The 19366-nt window shown below is 39.1% G+C and overlaps 1 protein-coding gene across 1 annotated transcript in view; it reads left to right on the plus strand.

The window, feature by feature from the left end:
- The window catches only part of LOC127645251 (PH domain leucine-rich repeat-containing protein phosphatase 1-like), a 53351-nt gene that overhangs the window by 24488 nt on the left and 9497 nt on the right, over positions 1 to 19366 (plus strand). Inside the window, exons 2-10 of the mRNA XM_052128807.1 lie at positions 8997 to 9193; positions 9692 to 9817; positions 11154 to 11302; positions 15654 to 15800; positions 17011 to 17238; positions 18237 to 18439; positions 18523 to 18583; positions 18746 to 18841; positions 18921 to 19076. Coding sequence (XP_051984767.1) covers positions 8997 to 9193; positions 9692 to 9817; positions 11154 to 11302; positions 15654 to 15800; positions 17011 to 17238; positions 18237 to 18439; positions 18523 to 18583; positions 18746 to 18841; positions 18921 to 19076 — 1363 coding nt within the window. The remainder of the gene's footprint in view (positions 1 to 8996; positions 9194 to 9691; positions 9818 to 11153; positions 11303 to 15653; positions 15801 to 17010; positions 17239 to 18236; positions 18440 to 18522; positions 18584 to 18745; positions 18842 to 18920; positions 19077 to 19366) is intronic.

The raw sequence follows: 19366 nt of genomic DNA on the forward strand, positions 1-19366 counted from the left end.
AGTTTTCTAAAACTTTACATTATTTGGATAATTGTTAATAAAATCTGTAAAATTAGATTTTTACAGAACTGAAAGAAGAATAATATTTAATATAGTTTTATTATATTTTTTGTCCAATTTTGGTGTTACTTTCAATAAAAGTGTGATTTATTTTATTGGTTTGTAGTTTTTCAATTCAGATTCATTAAATTCATGAAATTAATGAAAAAGTATAAAATTAATACAATTATACACAACATTTTTTTTTTTTTTAAATAGGTAAAAATTTCGGTTTCGGTTTTCGGCCAAGTGCATCCTGGATTTTCGGTTTCGGCCCAGAATTTTCATTTCGGTGCATCCCTAGTATATTATGTACAGTATGTAATTGCAGAAGTGGATATGTTGGATAATATAAATAGACTTAACTGTGTATTGCACATATTTATTGCTCAATGGGGCAATTTAACTGTTCATGAGATGGATAGCCTGAGGGAAAAATCTGTTCCTGTGCCTGACGGTTCTGGTGCTCGGAACTCTGAAGCGTCGGCTAGAAGGCAACAGATTAAAAAGGTAGTGGGCATGATGAGTGGGGTCCAGAGTGATTTTACCAGCCTTTTTCCTCACTCTGGAAGTTCTTGAAGGGTCCGAACTGTCCTCTGTAGTCTTCTGATGTCTGATTTCGTATTTGCACCAAACCAGACAGTTATTGAAGTGCAGAGGACAGACTCAGTGACTGCTGTGTAGAACTGTATCAGCAGCGCCTGTGGCAGGTTGAACTTCCTCAGCTGGTGAAGGAAGTACAACCTCTGCTGGGCCTTTTTCACAATGGAGTCAATGTATGTCTCCCACTTGAGGTCCTGTGAGATGGTAGTGCCCAGGAACCTGAATGACTCCACTGCTGCCGCAGTGCTGTTTAGAATGGTGAGGGGGGGACAGTGTTGGGGTGTTCCTCCTAAAGTCCACAATCATCTCCACCATTTTGAGCGTGTTCATCTCCAGGTTGTTTTGACTGCACCAGACAGACAGCCGTTCAACCTCCTTTCTATATGCAGACTCATCATCATCTGTGGTGTCGTCTGCAAACTTCAGGAGCCTGACAGAGGGGTCCTTGGTGGTGCAGTCATTGGTGTACAGGGAGAAGAGTAGTGGGGAGAGCACACATCCCTGGGCGCACCAGTGCTGATGGTACAGGTGGTGGAAGTGAATTTTCCCTGCCTCACAAGCTGCTGCCTGTCTGTCAGAAAGCTGGTAATCCACTGACAGGTAGACATGGGAACAGGGAGTTGGTTTAACTTAGTCTGGAGAATAGCTGGGATAATTGTGTTGAAAGCCAAGCTGAAGTCCACAAAAAGGATCCTTGCGGATGTCCCCGGTCTGTCCAGATGTTGCAGGACATGATGCAATCCCATGTTGACTGCATCATCCACAGACCTGTTTGCTCGATAAGCAAATTGAAGGGGATCTAGAAAGGGTCCAGTGATGTCCTTCAGGTGGGCACCAGTCTCTCAAATGACTTATAAATAAAAATATAGTATAGTCCCTACCAGATGGGTTAAAAAGTTGCTAGCTATCTGCAAGACCAAGATTTTTACACATCCTATGAAGCGTCAATGTTGCTCTAGTGGGCTTAGACACTTTTGCTTCACTATGATCAAGGACGGAGTCCGTAAAAAGATTAAAGTCTCGTCCCAATATTATATCATGATGGGTGCCAGCGGCTTGCAACATCCCTTCAAGATCTATAAAAAAGCCCTGATCATCAGCATTAGGTGCGTAAATATTAACCCCTGAATTTCTCCTAAAAGAACAATGACCCTTCCTAACTTATCATTAATCTGTCTGAGACATTTGAATTGTAGATGTTTATTTATCAATGTAATGACTTCCCTACTCTTACTCAAGCCAGCACTAAAGAAAACATGCCCACCCCATATCTTACCAAATTTTTCAGCCTCCTGCGGGGAAAGATGTGTTTCTTGAAGAAACACTATATCATATTTCTTGCGCTTAAGAAAATAAATAACCTTCATTCTTTTTATGGGGTGCCCCAACCTATTTACATTCCATGTGGCAAGAGATAACCTACTCATATTAACATTTGACATATTGACATAATAAGAAAAAATTAATTGTGTGTCAAAAACAAGATTATACAGACCACATTCCCCATTAGTGCAACAATCACACCCCGAACAACACAAACATGTACAAGACAACGACAACCGGCGTCAATCCCTCTAAACTCAAAAGGTCCATGTACGCCTATGAGAGCCCCCGTGACAACTTTGCCACCTGATTGCTCAAGGCAAAATTACATAACAGAAAATACTTTGTAAAACAGACCCCAGCCAACAGGCAGAATAAACACAAAGAACATGTAGATTCATTCACAGAACTGTCTCGAAGGCGTGTTCCTCCACAAAACAAATTCCAGCTCATATAAAGCCATTCAGTTTCCTCAGACAGACAAACAATTGTTCAGTGAGCCGGCTGTTTATGAGTTCAGCAGATGATGTAATCATTCTAATGTCCCTTAAAAATACTCCACACAACCAACTCCAGCCAACAGGAGGCATAAGTTAAACGAACTAACAGATTCATCCACAACTGTACTGAAGAAATGCCATTCCACAAAACAAGCTCCATTCCGCTAGGCGGAACCAGCACAAAAAGCAACAAAATAGGCATCCGGTTCCTCGGATGATCAAGAGCCTAACTCACTCGGAAGTCACGCAAAAAATAAAAAAAGAATACAGAAAATAAATACACCATGGTTTACTCAGCCCGTCAACTTAAAAAAAATGTGTCCTTTATGTGAGTGTAGATATCTTGCGGTCATCCATAGTGTCCATTCTCAGTATGGCCGGGAACAAACAAAATGGAGCCCAGCTTCCTTAGATAATCAATTCACTGGACAGCAAGTCAGTCCACTAATCAAATGACTTACTCCAATGTATTTATGAAGGAGAGTGCCAGTTTGGGCGGAAACATCAGTGCAAAAGCGATCTTCCGTTGATGTAAGAGTGTAACACTGTTAAAGGTTGGGCAAGGAGGAGGCGAGAACCGGCTTGACAATGTAAATCATATTTTAATAGAAAACTTAAAAGACAACATAAACACACACATGACGGACATGTCCGCTAAAGATCTCTCTCTCCCACACGATACTCTGCAGTCGACCTTTAAACCTCAGAGGCTTCATTAGCCTAATACGGGACCGGGTGTGTATGATCACGACCCGGCCCCGCCCTCCGCCCTGCCACATTCCTCCCTCGTTCTCTCAGGCTGGGGACCCCCCGGCCTGACGTACACCCCCCCCCCCCTTCCCTGGGGGAGGGCGCGCCTTCTGCGCTGTCTGCCGGCAGGTCATCTCAATCTACCTGGACAAGGGAGGGGACAAGGGGAGGGAAACAGTAATAATTAAAATGGGGGGTACTTCCTGTAACAGTGTAGTACCCCCCAAAAAACTGTAAAATTTAAAAGAGGGAAAAGGCCAACGCAGAGCGACAGTGAGAGAGAGATGAAAAAAAAACTCCTACTCGCCAGTTCTTCGATACGCCGCAGCTTGTTCCTCGGCCACTCCTCCACCCTCCATCGGATGACAGCCGCACCTCTCCGGCCAGATCAGAGGTAGACCTCTGGCAGCGGTTCTCCAGCTCCAGGCGGTCGCCACTGAGCCCCTCCCCGCTCGCGGTCGGCGGTCTTAAACCCCGGCGCGTTTCAGCGGCGGTAGGCGACTCCTGCGCCCCTGGCAGCGGCCCTGACCGCTCCAGGCGGTAGGCTAGGAGCCCCTTCTCCCCTCGCGGTCGCCGGCCATCGTCTTCTTTCAGGCGGCTGGGCTCCTAGTCCCCCGGCAGATGGCCGCGGCTGCTCCGTTGGGGTGGACGGTAGTGGCGAGAACTCTACTACGGCGTATCCCTCCCTCCTTCCTGGGCTTCGGCACCAGTGTAACACTGTTAAAGGATGGGCAAGGAGGAGGTGAGAACCGGCTTGACGATGTAAATCATATTTTAATAGTAAACTTAAAAGACAAGATTAACACACACATGACGGACATGTCCGCTATCGATCTCTCTCTCCCGCACAATACTCTGCAGTCGACCTTTAAACCTCAGAGGCTTGATTAGCCTAATATGGGACCGGGTATGTATGATGACCCGGCCCTGCCCTCCGCCCTGCCACAAAGAGTTTCTTAGATTCCTTGAACCAATCGCGTTTCTCTCTTATCGAATTCGTAAAGTCCGGGAACAAGAAAATATTGTGATTCTTCCAAGAAAGCTCTCCTTTGCTCCTTGCCCGGCGCAACACGAGATCTTTATCGGATGATAAATAAATCATAATTATCTGCAAAAACAAAATCTTAATGTGAAGGCTCATTTCTTCAAGTCTGCAGTATTTCTTCAACAAAATCACAACACAAAACTTAAGAGCCTCTTATATGCACATTGTATAAAAATAATAAAAATAACTAAAAAAAAGTGCAATTATAATAACTAACAATATTAAGATATTAGCTGTGCATATGTCTGTGCCTTTGCCTTTCGGCTCACCACTTGTACTCATCACTCAATTTTCAAGTTTTATTTTTCCAGGAAAATCTGAATATCCACATTATCAGAGGAGAGGGCGGCGGATCTGTTAGCATTGACAATGTCCCCTGCTGTTGAAATATTATTTATGGCATTCTCTACCTCTTTAGCTCTGTCTGATCTTGCTGCGAGAGGCTGCTTGAAATCTGTGGCGAGACTAACTTGTACAGGCTGTTTATTCTTTGCTCCCGTTTGCCCACACATGTGGATGATATTCCACACATGAATCATCATGTTAGATGTGCTTCTTGTGACATACCCGACTACAGTGAAACAGAGCCAACACAGCCTCCATCCTGCTCACTACTCATTGCCCAGTAATACTGTAGTTTACTGCGAAACCATAATGCTCCCAAACAACATCGCCGCAAAACATATTGCTATATACAATTACATCGTCAATGCCCCTGCCGAGGGTCGGTGAATATTTTGCTTCATTGATTTTGCTGTAAAAATTACATTAATTTATTGAAACCCGAAAAACATTAAATAAAGACATTTCTAAATTCAAATTGCACTTTAAACTAAACGAAAAAAGCTATTAAAATAAAGTGATAAAAAAATCTTATTTAACCACCTCCCCAATTCCAATCATTTACAATCTCCAATGGCTCCATTTGCTATCATGCAAGCATTCATCAACGAAAACAGGTGGAAAATTACTAATAGCCTACAGATTATGAACTAAAGACAATTATAAATGTAAAAATAATAAAAAGCCTAATACATTTGTGTGTTCTTATCAAATTTGTGTTTGTATTGCTTTTGTTAATACAGAAAATGCTGCCTGAAGAAAAAAAATAAAACTCGATTTTAGGCTCAAGGTGAACGTGTTTTGTATTATTTTATGATTTAAACACTTTCCTCTTGGTTTCTTTAATACACAAGATATATATTACTAAACCTGCAGAGCTGCATTCACAATGCATGTTAACTGCGCTCTGGTCCATGGAAATAAAGCGAACTAAACTCACAGCACCTCCTGAGTTGATCGGAGATCATTTGCTGCATTAGACAACATTATCCTTGCAAACAGTTTTCAGATGAATGAAGCAGAATTTTTTTTTTTTGATAATTCTTAACATGCACTTGTTACACGAGATCATGCTGCTGAACAAACAGCGAATCGGACACGAGAAGATGACGACTTTTCTTTTGTCTGTTCTTAAAAATCAAATAAAGTGTGTTTCTTCAAGCGCGAGTCTTTGTGACTAACAGCATTTCTTGTCATGTGTCACTCTGAGATGTCTTGCAGGTCACCTGCCTGTCGTGGGTAGATGAGCAAATTTACCCACGCATTAAATACATTTGAACGATGAGCTTGCAAACTGGATTTAGCCTTGTTGCATTTGGCGGGTGCTTGTTTCACACCCTGGGCTACTGTTTAATATATTTGCTGATTTCAAAGATCCATGGTTTTGCCATTTCACGATATGTCGATCATCGTCTATCAATTGAGTGTCGCAATCGGGATCTTTGATGCTAATATTGAGAAAATAACAAGTTTGCAGTAATGCAAATATATTATTTAATTTTGTAAAAAAAAAAAAAAACATTTTAATTTGAAAACACTTCATTTATAGTGGTTTTTGTTGCTAGTTTGTATGTTTGAGTTGAGAAATACACATTTCAGCATTATCAGTAATCTATTTGTAAATTTTCCTTGATAACAAGGAAGTTGACTCATGATACCATTTGTTTATTATATCGCAATCACATAGCGCAATATTAACCTCAATAATCACAATATGACATTTTCCCCAAGTCGTGCAGCCCTAGTAATAATTTAGTATTATGCAGTGTTCAGCTTGGGTTTCAAAAATACATCAGTAAGAGTAGCTTTGCACAGTAAAAACATTTGAAGGTAAATAATGCTTTTTATTATGCTACTATGCATCATCGTGTATGAAGTATAAAGTGCATTATCAATGAAAATGACTGAATTTCATTCTTCCGTATTATTAGATTTTTATTTAATGCCTTTAAAATATTTTATATACTTGGCTACAATGGCTGTTTGGATGAAATGATGGTTCCTCTGATTAAAAAAACAAAAACAATTTTCAGCCATTTTAGAGCAAATACATAATTATCAAGATATATATCAAATATCATCAATAGGCTGAAAGATATCAAGATATCATTTTTTAAGACGTATCTAATTCTAGTACCATTGCAGCCCTACAAAGCCAAAGCTGCAGTACACTGTGTGTTATCAGTAGTGTCAAATATAATACAAAATAGAACTTAAATAAAACAAAATAAAAATGATGAAAATCATCATCAAATTCACTAATGTAGCTGGTGTGATGTGCAAGATCCCTCAGAACATATTCCTAGTTACGAGCCTTTTAAAATTGTAAGAAATTATTCAGGAGTTTTTAGCCCCAATATGTAATACAGGTGATTTTGCTTGCTCTAGATCTTTCTTCAGTGCATTAGACCATTCAAACGTGCACATGTGTGTGGACAAATATAGCACACACGGCTGTGTGACTGAATACCCAAAAGATTGTATCTGCCTGACTCGAGACAGGAAGGACGAGTTTAAAAAAAGAATTCAATATCAATTTTGGATGAAATGCCGCCCCATGCCATCAGGGTGTGCGTCCCTGGAATTACCCCGGTGATGGGGAGTGTACGTCCTGCAGTGAGGTCAGCCCGAAATTGCACCCTCCAACATCCCAGCACACAGGGCTGAGAAACGCATTAGCAGTGTGACCCGTTTACTACTGCATGGGTAACGGACATATTCACAGTCGTCGGTAACAGCTGCTGATTCAGTGCCATTTGCAGAAAGAGCAACGTTAGGTCACCAGTGCATTTCATTCATATGTATATTATCGATTTTGGACTGACTTTGTTTACTTGACTAATCAAATGAGATAACATGCTATAGGTTCCTAACAGTATTGTTAGGGCATGTATGAGGGCGTATTTCTCTCAGAGAACAGGACTTCCTCTCACCTCACACAGGAAAGACTGAGACTTCCTGAGAATCACACCCGGGAAAAACCTCAAAACACCTAGGTCATGCTTAAGATTCATGTGAGATCTCACGTTTAAGACACCGTCTATGATTAAAGTAGAAAGTATTAAAATAGAGATTATTGGTATCAACTCTGCCTTTTTTATCAGATCGGGTCTCATTTATGTCTATCCCAAAGTCCATCCACAGCCTAGTCAATGATGCAATTCATAATAAACAAATTCTTGACAAAGATGAGTAAAAAAAGACACATTATGATTAACAAACCATTTTATTTCAAACATGCTTTTGACAGATTCTCCAGTACCCCCCAATGTCTACAGCACATAACACACATGTATTACACATTCTGTCGGATCAATGGAGGAAGGTGGAGGGACTGCTCATTCCTCATTCATTTGAGAAGATTGAGGAGATTTTGAAGGAAAAAGTGTGTCTTCTGTGGTGTGGAATTGGTTTGCTTTTGAAAACGCAATACCAAGCAGAAAACAGTGATTTGCAAGGTCTGTAGATTGTGTATGATGATATATGTAAATATCTGTGTGTGTCTATCAGTGGTCAGGGCTTCACGTGAGACTGAGTGAAATTATATAGGTACTCGTCTACCTGTTCCTCCAGCATTTTCACAATGTCATTTGCTGTTGTTCTGGGATTGGTTTGCACTTTTTACACCAAACTACATTAATCTCTATGAGACAGAATGCGTCTCCTTCCTGAGCGCTATGATGGCTGCATGATCCCATGGGGTTGATACTTGTGTACTATAGTTTGTACAGATAAGCGTGGTACCTTCAGGCATTTGGAACATGCTCCCAAGGATGAACCAGACTTGTGGAGGTCCACTATTTTTTTTCTGCGCTCTTGGCTGATTTCTTTTGATTTTCCCATGATGTCAAGCAAAGAGGCACTGAGTTTGAAGCTAGGCCTTAAAATACATCCACAGGTACACCTCCAATTAAGTACACCTCCTATCAGAAGCTAATTGTCTAAAGGCTTGACATCATTTTCTGGAATTTTCCAAGCTGCTTAAAGGCACAGTTAACTTTGTGTATGTAAACTTCTGACCCACTGGAATTGTGATATAGCCAATTAAAAGTGAAACAATCTGTCTGTAAACAATTGTTGGAAAAATTACTTGTGTCATGCAAAAAGTAGAGGTCCTAAATGACTTGCCATTAAACTGCATCAGGGATTTTATCTATTTTGGACTCTTTACCTCTGTCTGTGCCAGTCATAGTAAGGAAAGATCAAATAAAACATTTAACATTCAATAAATCGATTTTAAAAACTCTCCACCATAAGTTTACTCAATACATTTATCTTACAGAGCATCACAAGCATTTTTTGTTTTTTGTTTAAGCCGCCATCTGATCTAATGTTTATGAAGCTACAGTGAACATTTGAAGTCAGTCTAATGTCTCTCTCTCTCTGTTCTGCAGGTAAACCTCACAGTATCGAGTCCTCTGAGCGCATCCAGCTCTCTGGAACATATAACGTGCGTAAAGGAAAGCTGCAGCTGCCGGTGAACCGTTGGAGTCGACGGCAGGTCATTTTATGTGGCACATGTCTCATGGTGTCTTCAGTCAAAGACAGCCATACAGGCAAAATGCACATCCTCCCGCTCATCGGAGGAAAGGTGAGCCAAACTGATGGTTCTACCGCCATCACGACTGTAAAGGGTTGGACGACAGGTCAAAAAATTATATCTGGATTTTTTCTGGAGTTTGTGCTGCACTGCTGGAATGTTGTATTGACCAATTAGCATCCAGGACTGGTACTATCGGTTTCATTTTATTCAATTTATATCTCCCAACCCTACTCCTGAAGAGCAAGTTATATTTATAAAGCACATTTCCCTAGATCTGGGTCACTTTAAACAACAAGCAATACTTAAAACAAAACCACAGTGAGGCATAGTGTACAAAGGTTAGAGAGCTGTCAAGCTTTACAGCCGTCTATAAAAAAATAAAGACGTGTATTGTGAAGTCTTATTCCCTACCAATGATAATTTATTCATTCTAAAATGCTAACCTAAAAGCAGTCTTAATTTTTACTCAGATATGAATGAGTATATATAATCTGCATTCATTTCTGGATGTGACTTTTCATTCTGTGTCTTTTGTGTTGTGTTCAGGTCGAGGAGGTGAAAAAACACTCTCACTGTTTGGCCTTCAGTTCGGCTGCTCCGCAAAGTCAAACCTACTACATCAGCTTCAATAGCTTCACTGAACACCTGCGTTGGCATCGGCAGGCTGCGAAGGTGTGTGTGTGTGTGCATGTACATGGGTGTGAGATTTGCTCTCCAAATCGGTCACTTATGAGTTTCCATTTGGTTAGCATGCTGCTTTTAAAGGTAACTGCCTTTGTAGGCAATAGACAGTGAGGCAGCTCAATAGGGTTTGGGACAGAAATAGTGCTAAACATTGATGTTGTGCTGGTTTAACGGTGACTTTTGACCCTTGTGACTGTTTTCACAGTTTGTTGATCTTTGCCCAGGGTTTTCTTTCTTGACTTTTATTGACATTTATTTAATGATGGGGGACAATTTGAATTGTAAAGGTATTGTAAAGTACTTATTGGTTAATGGGGTATAAACTATAGTGTTATTGTATACACTTTCCCCTGCTGTAAATCATGGTGTTATTGAACAGCTGAACTCTGTTAATATTCGTGAGTGCTTGTGAACTTTACACTGCTGTGCTTTTAGAACTGCAACAAGCACAGCCAGTTTTACATACACAATCGGACCTTTTAAAACTCAACATGATATCAAATTGAACCCTGTTTACTTTCTTAATTCATGTTCTTGGTCTCATTATGAATGATTCGTCAGTGGAAGTTATTGGCGAGAAACAATTATGGCAAAAATCGCCGTTCATTTTCGGCTGTTGTCACATTGGCCACGTGGATTATACTGCCTCTTGGAGTTTAGAGAAGAAGAAGAGGAGGAGGGAGGAGATGATCAGTACAAATGCAATAAGGACCCCGACTCCTATTAACAGTGGGTTGTGAATTCTGTTTTATGCTGACTTAAAATATTTTATAGTGTCTTGAAAAGAGACTCCTTAAACTAATTTGAATAGTTCTTCAAATGTATAAGACTATCACCCATGTTTTATCTAACCAGGGAATCTTTTCCACATTATTCAGGGTATTCTTTCCCTGAAAATTACACTAGACATTCTAGATTGGAATAGCGTGAGAGCCCTAAATGAGAGTCCTTCCGTAGCACACTTTACTATGAATGAGCCATCCTAAACAAACACAAGTAGGGCAAACCTGGTCAGCCTATTTTACACAGCTATTCCAGAGACAACCGTATGCTGAGAGAGCATTGCGGCTCACCGGGACCCTCCGACTAGAACAACCACAGAGGAGGGAGAAAGCTTTCTGAGTGAGCAGCATGTGCCACACTGCTGTTTTAATGTGATCATGTGTGATGTTGCTGCTGTAATGTGGATTTGAACAAACCCTTAGAGTATTCAACTTCAGCATGTAACTCATCCTGCACCGTTTGTGCTGTTGCTTTTTAAATGTCCCAACTTGAAATTTGTCAAGGCTGCTAGTGATAACTTGATGAATTATCTGTCCCTCAGATGGTGTCTCAACGCATCAGTTCGGTGGATCTGTCGTGTTGTAGTCTAGAGAAACTGCCGTCCAACCTGATGTACAGTCACGACCTGACACATCTGAACCTCAAACACAACTTCCTGCCTGCTGACCAAACACTGCTGCAGCTCCAAAGGTGTGTGTGTGTTACATATTTGGGTTTCGCTTCAACTTTGGGCACTTTTAGCCATGTGTATGTCTAGAGCAGTGTTTCCCAACCTTTTTTCTGCCACAGCACACTTTATACGACTAAAAAGTTCTACGGCATACCAGTATCCCACATAGGCTAACCAGCGTCAATATTGTTTAACCAGCGTCAATATTGTTCCTTTTCAATAACTTGTCCATGTTTTCTGCCCATCTTATTAGTTGTAATGATTACTTGTAATGTTTCAAATTCGGCTATGCAAACATTTCTCAAATATTAGACCTTCTCATCGTCCGTCATATTGACAGACAGGGTCGTAAAAATTCAGTCATAATCTATTATTACACATCACTTTATAGACTTCAATGTATTCTGCAGCACTGACTTGAGTCATGTGATGACCCTTAACGTGTATAAATATCAGTCACTTTTGCACATTAATCATTGCTCTTCACAATCACAAAAGTGACCGATTATGGTTTCAAAATGGCGAATTTCTCCGAAAGGTGAGGAGTTTGGATCCCTGAAATTATATATTTATTTTTTTCATGCATTTATTTATTTTGTGGAATTTGATAATTTTCCACGGCACACTAGTGTGCTCAGTGGTTGGGAAACACTGGTCTAGAGATTAGTCTTGTTTAAAGGTTTTTACACTCCATTTTTTGTACCAGTTTTTTACATTTAACAATGTTCAACAGTATGTGTACATGCATCACAGGAGATTTGTCATTCAAGTCACGAAAAATCTTTTTTGGAAATGACACTGATGGAAATTACATTTTTAATGGTTTTCAAATAAAATAGCCGACTCCTTTATCTTGACATCCTGGGCTGATTTCTGTTTTTGTTAAACCATTATATCGGGCCAATATATTATAATATATACTGATATTTTGATATTACCGGCATCAGCCTGCTTCGCTGATTAACAGGTAATGTGTCTTAATATTTGTTGCTAAAATCTCTTAATATGTAGAGAAATATTTAAGTTTAAATGTGTTGTTGTTTCCCCAAAAACTGTACAGTGGATTCTAAAGTCGGGAATTTAAAATCCCATTTAAACCCGGGACGAAGGAAAGTTCTTTTAGGTTTCTGCACCGTTTCTAGCAGAGTTCAACTGATATTAGACTTATATGATAACTAAAGTGGTGGGGAAAGCCAATGACCGATTAATCGGCTGAATGTTTTCTTTCAAAGAAAATGTTCTTAGTCTTTCCTAACTGTGAGTAGCACAAAATTAGAGGCTACAAGAAGACCAAATTGAGTGAAATCTAAGATGCAGTTTATTGTGCAACCAAAATCCCAATTATAACCAGAAAAATAGATTATGGGTTAGGGTTAGACTTTGGTTTTTAACCACAGATACACCATCATCTCTTGTTTTGAAACATCTGTTAATTTTGCAAATGCACTCAAATTGTTATGTTGATATCATATAATAAAAAAAAATAGCAATTAGTATTCAATTAAAAAAATTCTTAAAAGTGGCATTTCTGTAGGTAGTCTTTCACCCTGTCTACACCGGAAGCAAGCTTTGTGTTGTGTTGCATCAAAAGCAATAGATTGCATTATTCTGGTTCTGGAAGAAATTTTTTTCCATAGACTAATTGAATTTCAACCATAACTTTTTAACATTTCAAGACCGACCTACCTCCGAGGTTGTTCATCGATGGTATATGCTTCTGTTGAAGCCATCCGTCTGCATTATTTCAACCACATTGTATAAATGGCATGTTTGATAGCAGAATTCCTGGTGAACAAGTAAATTACCCATGGTACAGCAGAGAACGGTTCACCAATCAGAGAACCACAGCCAACAAAGCCAGCAAAATTTGCTTCAGAGCGACCGCACTCTCCCATGATGCACTGTGAGTGACGTAATCGAGTCTTTCTCCCTTTACTCTTAAACTACTTATCGACTCATACATATCAGAATATTTTGCAATAAACATAAAATATATTGTTTCTATATTTATTATAAAACAACGTCGAAACAATAGTTTTATATATTCACGTTGTTTTTTTATGAAATTTCTTCATTCGCAATGCTTCATGGGATTGTAGTTTGTACCCTCATGAAAGGACGGTAAGTCCACAGACTTGTACTTTTATCTTTTTGTCAGATTTTGTCAATACTTTTTGCCTCAAAATGTTTGTGATGATGTGATTCACCTCGGAGCTTATAATGGCTTATAACTCTTTTATGGAGGATTTTATAAAAAAAAGCCTATGCAAAAACATTTATGGGAAAAATACTTCAACAGGGTGGGGCACTGTTGCATGCTTCAGAACCCATTATAATTAATAATTATGTTTCAATCCACTTTTGTTGGCCAAAACCTGCTATCCTTTTGCACTGTTCTGTTATCGACAAAGTGAAAATGCATAAAAATGCTGCAGCAAAAAAAAAAAAGGAAGAAAGAAAGGCCTCTATCATAATTGCTTTATCTTTGTTCTGCACATAAACATTTTTATACACTCAAAACTTTTGTGAAATGTCTCATGCTCGTTTCCATTCAAATGGCCTTTTACAGATAAAATGGTGTGTCATGACATCATTCTTAAAAAAAAAAAAAAAACGTTGTTGCATAAATTTTGGTTTGGCGCAAAAGAAATCTGCCCTTGAGCCATTTCCATAATGGAGTTTGTGTATATTGTAAATTGTGTACCTTTCGCATCCCAGATGTCCCCACATGTGTGTAAAATGGAGAGAGACCAGCTTACTGTTTAATTTCACATAATTGCAAAAGTAGGAAATATCAGAAGACGGCAACAAAATGGAGTAGCAGCTCATTTGTATCTGGGATTATTAGAAGAAATTGATTGGAATACTTGGCAAAATACAACAGAACTGGTGGCATTAGTGGGCCTGTAATCCTATATTACACTCTTGAATTAAAATATGCACAATTCGTTCACATAATATAATTTTATTTGTCTCTGCAGAAAATATGTTGTGAAACGTGGGGGCTGCTGTGTCCGAACAACACAAATACCTCAACACTCCTCTTCACTTTGCTCAAATCACGTGTGTTTTTCCAACCAAAAGATCTTTTACTTGTGTAAATAAACACTTGATAGTATGAAATGCTTGAGAAAGACTTAATTAGTCCATACCAGCCAGTGTTATCTGTAGTTCTTTTTTCAAGTAGATGTTAAAACTCTTTCCACCTCTTCCAAAAAACAAAAAAAAAACATCCAAACTTTGAACGAATTTCTGTCTATAAAATGACCCCATATAGCTCTGTTACAGTATACTGAATATGACTTTATCTGTGTCTGTACACTTTTTCTTCATTTAATTTTATTATTCCCTTCATATCCAGTTTCTCTTATGTCTATTTTTTTTTATCTGTAAATTTATTCTAAAATGTATTTATTTAATTCCCTTGGTGCTGACTTTAATTTCTCTTTCTGATTTTTTGTTCTGAAAACTTGTGTCTCTTATTGCAATACAATAAAAAAAGAAGTGCATCTTCTCATTCGGCAACATCCACGTTAGACACTCTGTGAACTTATACAATAAGGCGTACAGGCTTGCTGTTCAGATTCACAGTATTAAAAAAAAAATTTTTTTACCAGCATGTCAATCACGGGATTAAAATAAAATGGGGTTATTTTTTACGGGGCAACACCATAATCTTTACCGGCTCTGGAAACGCTGTCAAAGTAAAAAGGTAATGCATCTTTTGAAGAAATGGAGTAAAATTCAAGTGTCCTCAGTCCAAGTGTTCCTCTGTGTTATGCTGTTTGTTTTAAGGACAAATGTGATGTAAATTCATGTGCCACTACATTTTGTCGACAAAAACTGTTTCCAATCTAGTTTTTCACAACAATTGACATGTCGAAATAGAATTTATGTGCTAAATTTAAATGGAAAAATATTGTCTGCACTTATAGATAATTTGCATTTCCATCATCTTTATTTTGATGTGCCAAAACCTTTTTTGCCGAAAACATACAGTAATTAATGATGCTGTCTACAGAACAAGCATCTGTTGCGGCAACAGTAAACGAGTGTCCTGTTCCATTTTGCACTTCACACGTTGGCACTACTACTGCCAACAACACAAATAAATGGTTTAGAATGTTCTCGCCAACGCGTCCAGTGTAAATAGCCTCAAGTCATTGCGTCACGCCAACGGATGCGCCCAGTGTAGACAGGGTGTCGAGACTTTTGGATCCCACTGTATATCGCAACAAACTTGTGTTTTTACCAGTCTGTGCCAGGCACCATAATTCAAATTCTGATGTTCAAGATGAATCTCAGCACCCCGAAAATGATTTGTAGAAATTCCTTTAAACACATAATGACGTTTCCTCTTGTCTCCCACAGGTTTTCACGCTTGCGGAGTCTGAATCTATCAAACAATCAGTTGAGAAGTTTCCCGCTGCCTATCTGCTCCATCAGCACTCTGACGGAGGTCAACCTCAGCTGCAACCATCTGACCTCCATCCATCCTGATGTGGCCAACATGACCAAGTGAGACCCTTTACAGCTACAGAGTTTTTTACCCAGTTGCTCAATGACAATAGAGTTCATAGAACATGAAATCACTATTTATACACATTCCTGGTATCAATGAAATAACTTTCTCCATATTTTAAGTGAATTTCCTTTTATACTGATAGTCACTTCCAAAGAATAACATGAAATCATTTGATACTCCACTGCTACTGTATAACAGACCAATAGCACTGCTGCCATCTGCTGGACATGACACACACACACACACACACACACACACACACACACACACACACACAATCTTGTACCTGTGCTAATGCTACTATAAAGGCCCCTGCACACTTCATACAATATCAAAGAACGAACAGGTATCATTTAGAACAAAATCTGTCCAAAACTAAGGTGTTTTGAGTTTCAGTGGAATTTTCAGGATAAATTCTTATTGGCTGCTAAACACCTTCTTACTGCCATTGGTCCACATCATCTGTAGGTGTGACCTGGAGCTCCAGCTGCTTTGAGGCTGACAGCTAAATCCAGTTATGTTGTTCTGTCAGTTAAGATCCATCAACATAAACAGTTATTAGCGAACTGGTGCAAACTTGCATACATCTGTGCAATTGTCATGCAATTTTATTATGTTTTCTTATTAATCTACAATAGGAATCAAATCTACTCAAATACTCTTTAAGTGCCCATTCACTCATATCTAAAGTAAGAAATGCCTCTATCATGATTATTTTATCTTTGTTCTGCACAATAACACTTTTATACACTTAAATTTGCAGTAGTATCAGTGTCTTCATAAATGACAATAACTTAGTTGTATTAGCGGTATGAATGCATTTATATTACTTTAAATCACCATCCATTGGTTAAAACAGTTTTTTTCAGATCTCATGTGAATTGTACTCATAGAATCATTTATAACACATTTTAATGTCATATTAGATTTTTTCCATAGTCTTGAGCGTCCTCGTATTTAACTGCTCCTCTAAACACCTGCTTCATCTGTGTGGCTGGTGTCTGAATGTTCCAGTTTATCGTGGCTCAGCTGTTTCGAACTTCTACTTACAACGCAAGAAAACCATGTTTACATGAGATTTGAAATAGAATTTTCTCTGATTTTGACATCAAAACAAACTCCACGACATCTGCACAACACTTGCTTATTGTAACTGTGGTGTGCTGTGACTCAAATGCCCGTGTGTGTGTCTTTGTGTGTCAGTTTGCAGACGTTTGTATTGGATGGTAACCTTCTGACATGTCTTCCGGCTGAGCTCGGCTGTCTGCAGCGACTGGCGTATTTGGGTCTGTCCTTCAATGAGTTCACTCAGGTGCCAGTGGTGCTGGAGCGTCTGCCTGCCGTCGAGAGACTCTGTATGGCGGGAAATAAACTGACTGTGCTGATGCTACAAACCTTCCGCCTGCTGACGCTCAAACACGTTGACCTGCGGTGAGCACAAACATCACAACATGATCCTGATTATTTTCAAGACTTTGAAAAGAATTCACAAAACAGTTACACCACTGTTGTGTGTGCTATTTCATTGCAAAAAGACACTGACTTATTTACAGTTTAATCAGACACCAAATGCACTTGAACAGAATAGTGCCACGTGTATTGAAATGAAATCATTGTCATTCTTTTCAGCACAAACACGCCTCCTTTCTATGTAAATTGGGCTGATGATAGACTGTGCTATATTCAGAAAAGTCAGCGCTATTTGCCTGGCGTAATTAATGCAATTACCACTCACGGAAAGCAGGCGCCAACACAATTTGGTTTAAATTAGATATTTTCTATTGATCATGGCTGCACAAATTCATCAAATGATGATCAAGTGATGGAGAAGAGTGTTATAACTGGGCGTTTATCTACACGCACGGTATACGTGTTTTGTCAAACATTATTACCTATCTGAAGTCTTTAGTGACTCGACATGTATATCTTTCCCAAATGGATCTACAAAATGCACAGATAATGTCAAATTAGTCTGTTTTTCTATATTAATGTAGCAGAATGTATTCTGTGTTGTACCTGCTATAGTTTACTTCCATGTTGCTTCTTCATCAAATAGCAATGTGAAATGTCAATCACTGAAACATCAGTGCCACCTTGAGAAACAAATAGCATGTTTAATATGTATGTGTACACACATATGGGATACTGATTAATAGATGAATATGATTCTGCTCTACAAAGCCAAAACGCAGTAACTACATCAACACTGAACACAGAAAAATTGCTCAAGTTTTTTAATGGTCTCACACTGTTTTCTCAGAATTTGAGCATAGTTGACACAAACCCATTTGTCACAGGACAGATCGCAGTCTAGGAGACACGATTCCAATCATAACTCAATGTGTAGTTACTGCATTTTGCCTTTTAATGATGTGGTACCATATGTTTCACGATGATTGTGGACTAAATGCTTCAGTTGTATCTATTAGTCTGAATCAGATCTCCAGCATTGTTCCAGACGAGCCGGAGTTTCTGCGTCATATGACACAGCTTGACGTGCGCGATAATCGCCTGAGCGAGCTGGACACGTCTGTTTTCCCACGGCTGGAGGTTCTGCACTGTCAGAGGAACTGCATCACACGACTGCGTCTGCGCGGCTGCATGCTCAAAGCTCTCCATGCCGCCAGCAACGGTACAGCACACACCGTCATTCCTCATCTTATCACCACACAGGCTCTCATCGGCTTGCTTGATATTTCATGTTTTTCCCCATAGAGCTGCAAGAGGTGGAAGTGAATCCTGTGGCCTCCAACCTCACCTACATGGACATCTCAAGGTTGCTTTAACTTCTGTTGTTATTAAATTCTGCTCATTTTAAAGGGATAGTTTGCCCAAACATATCAATTCTGTTACTCATGTCATTTCAAACTCATATGACTTATGCAGAATACACAAGTAAATGGTGCGATCAAGGTGTGTGTGGTTTCTGCTCTCATAGAAACTGTATGAAGACTCTTCCTGATTGGTTGAGTGACAGCAGGAAGCTGGAAGTTTTAGACATCAGCCACAACCACATCACCGAACTGCCGGCGTGGTGAGTTACGCTTGTGTTTCTGGTGACAAATGACAGTGTTTATCCATGTGGATTCACATGACGTCTCTCTACCTGTCAGGTTGTTGTGCAGCGGTAGTTTGAGGAAGATCTTGGCTGGTCATAATCAGTTGAAGTGTTTGCCGGAGCGGGTGGAGCGTCCTCTACTGGAGGTGTTGGATGTGCAACACAATCAACTCACTGAGCTTCCCTGTAGTCTCTTTCTCAAGTCAGAGAGGTAAAACACTTCAAGCACACCCCAAACATATAGAATATAATGCTGAAGTAGCCATGAAATGTGAGAATATCACCAAAACATATCCAAGTTGAATTTCATCCCCAAAATATATTTTTATATATATATATATATATATATATATATATATATATATATATATATATATATATATATATATATAATTGTAATTGTACTGATTCTCATTATTGTAATACAGTGTTACAGTAAAATAAAATATTGTAATAAATAAATAAAAGTATTTTTTTTTTTTACAATTGTAAAATTTACAA

The sequence above is a fragment of the Xyrauchen texanus genome, chromosome 6, assembly GCF_025860055.1.
Source record: "Xyrauchen texanus isolate HMW12.3.18 chromosome 6, RBS_HiC_50CHRs, whole genome shotgun sequence".
Lineage (NCBI taxonomy): Eukaryota > Metazoa > Chordata > Actinopteri > Cypriniformes > Catostomidae > Xyrauchen > Xyrauchen texanus.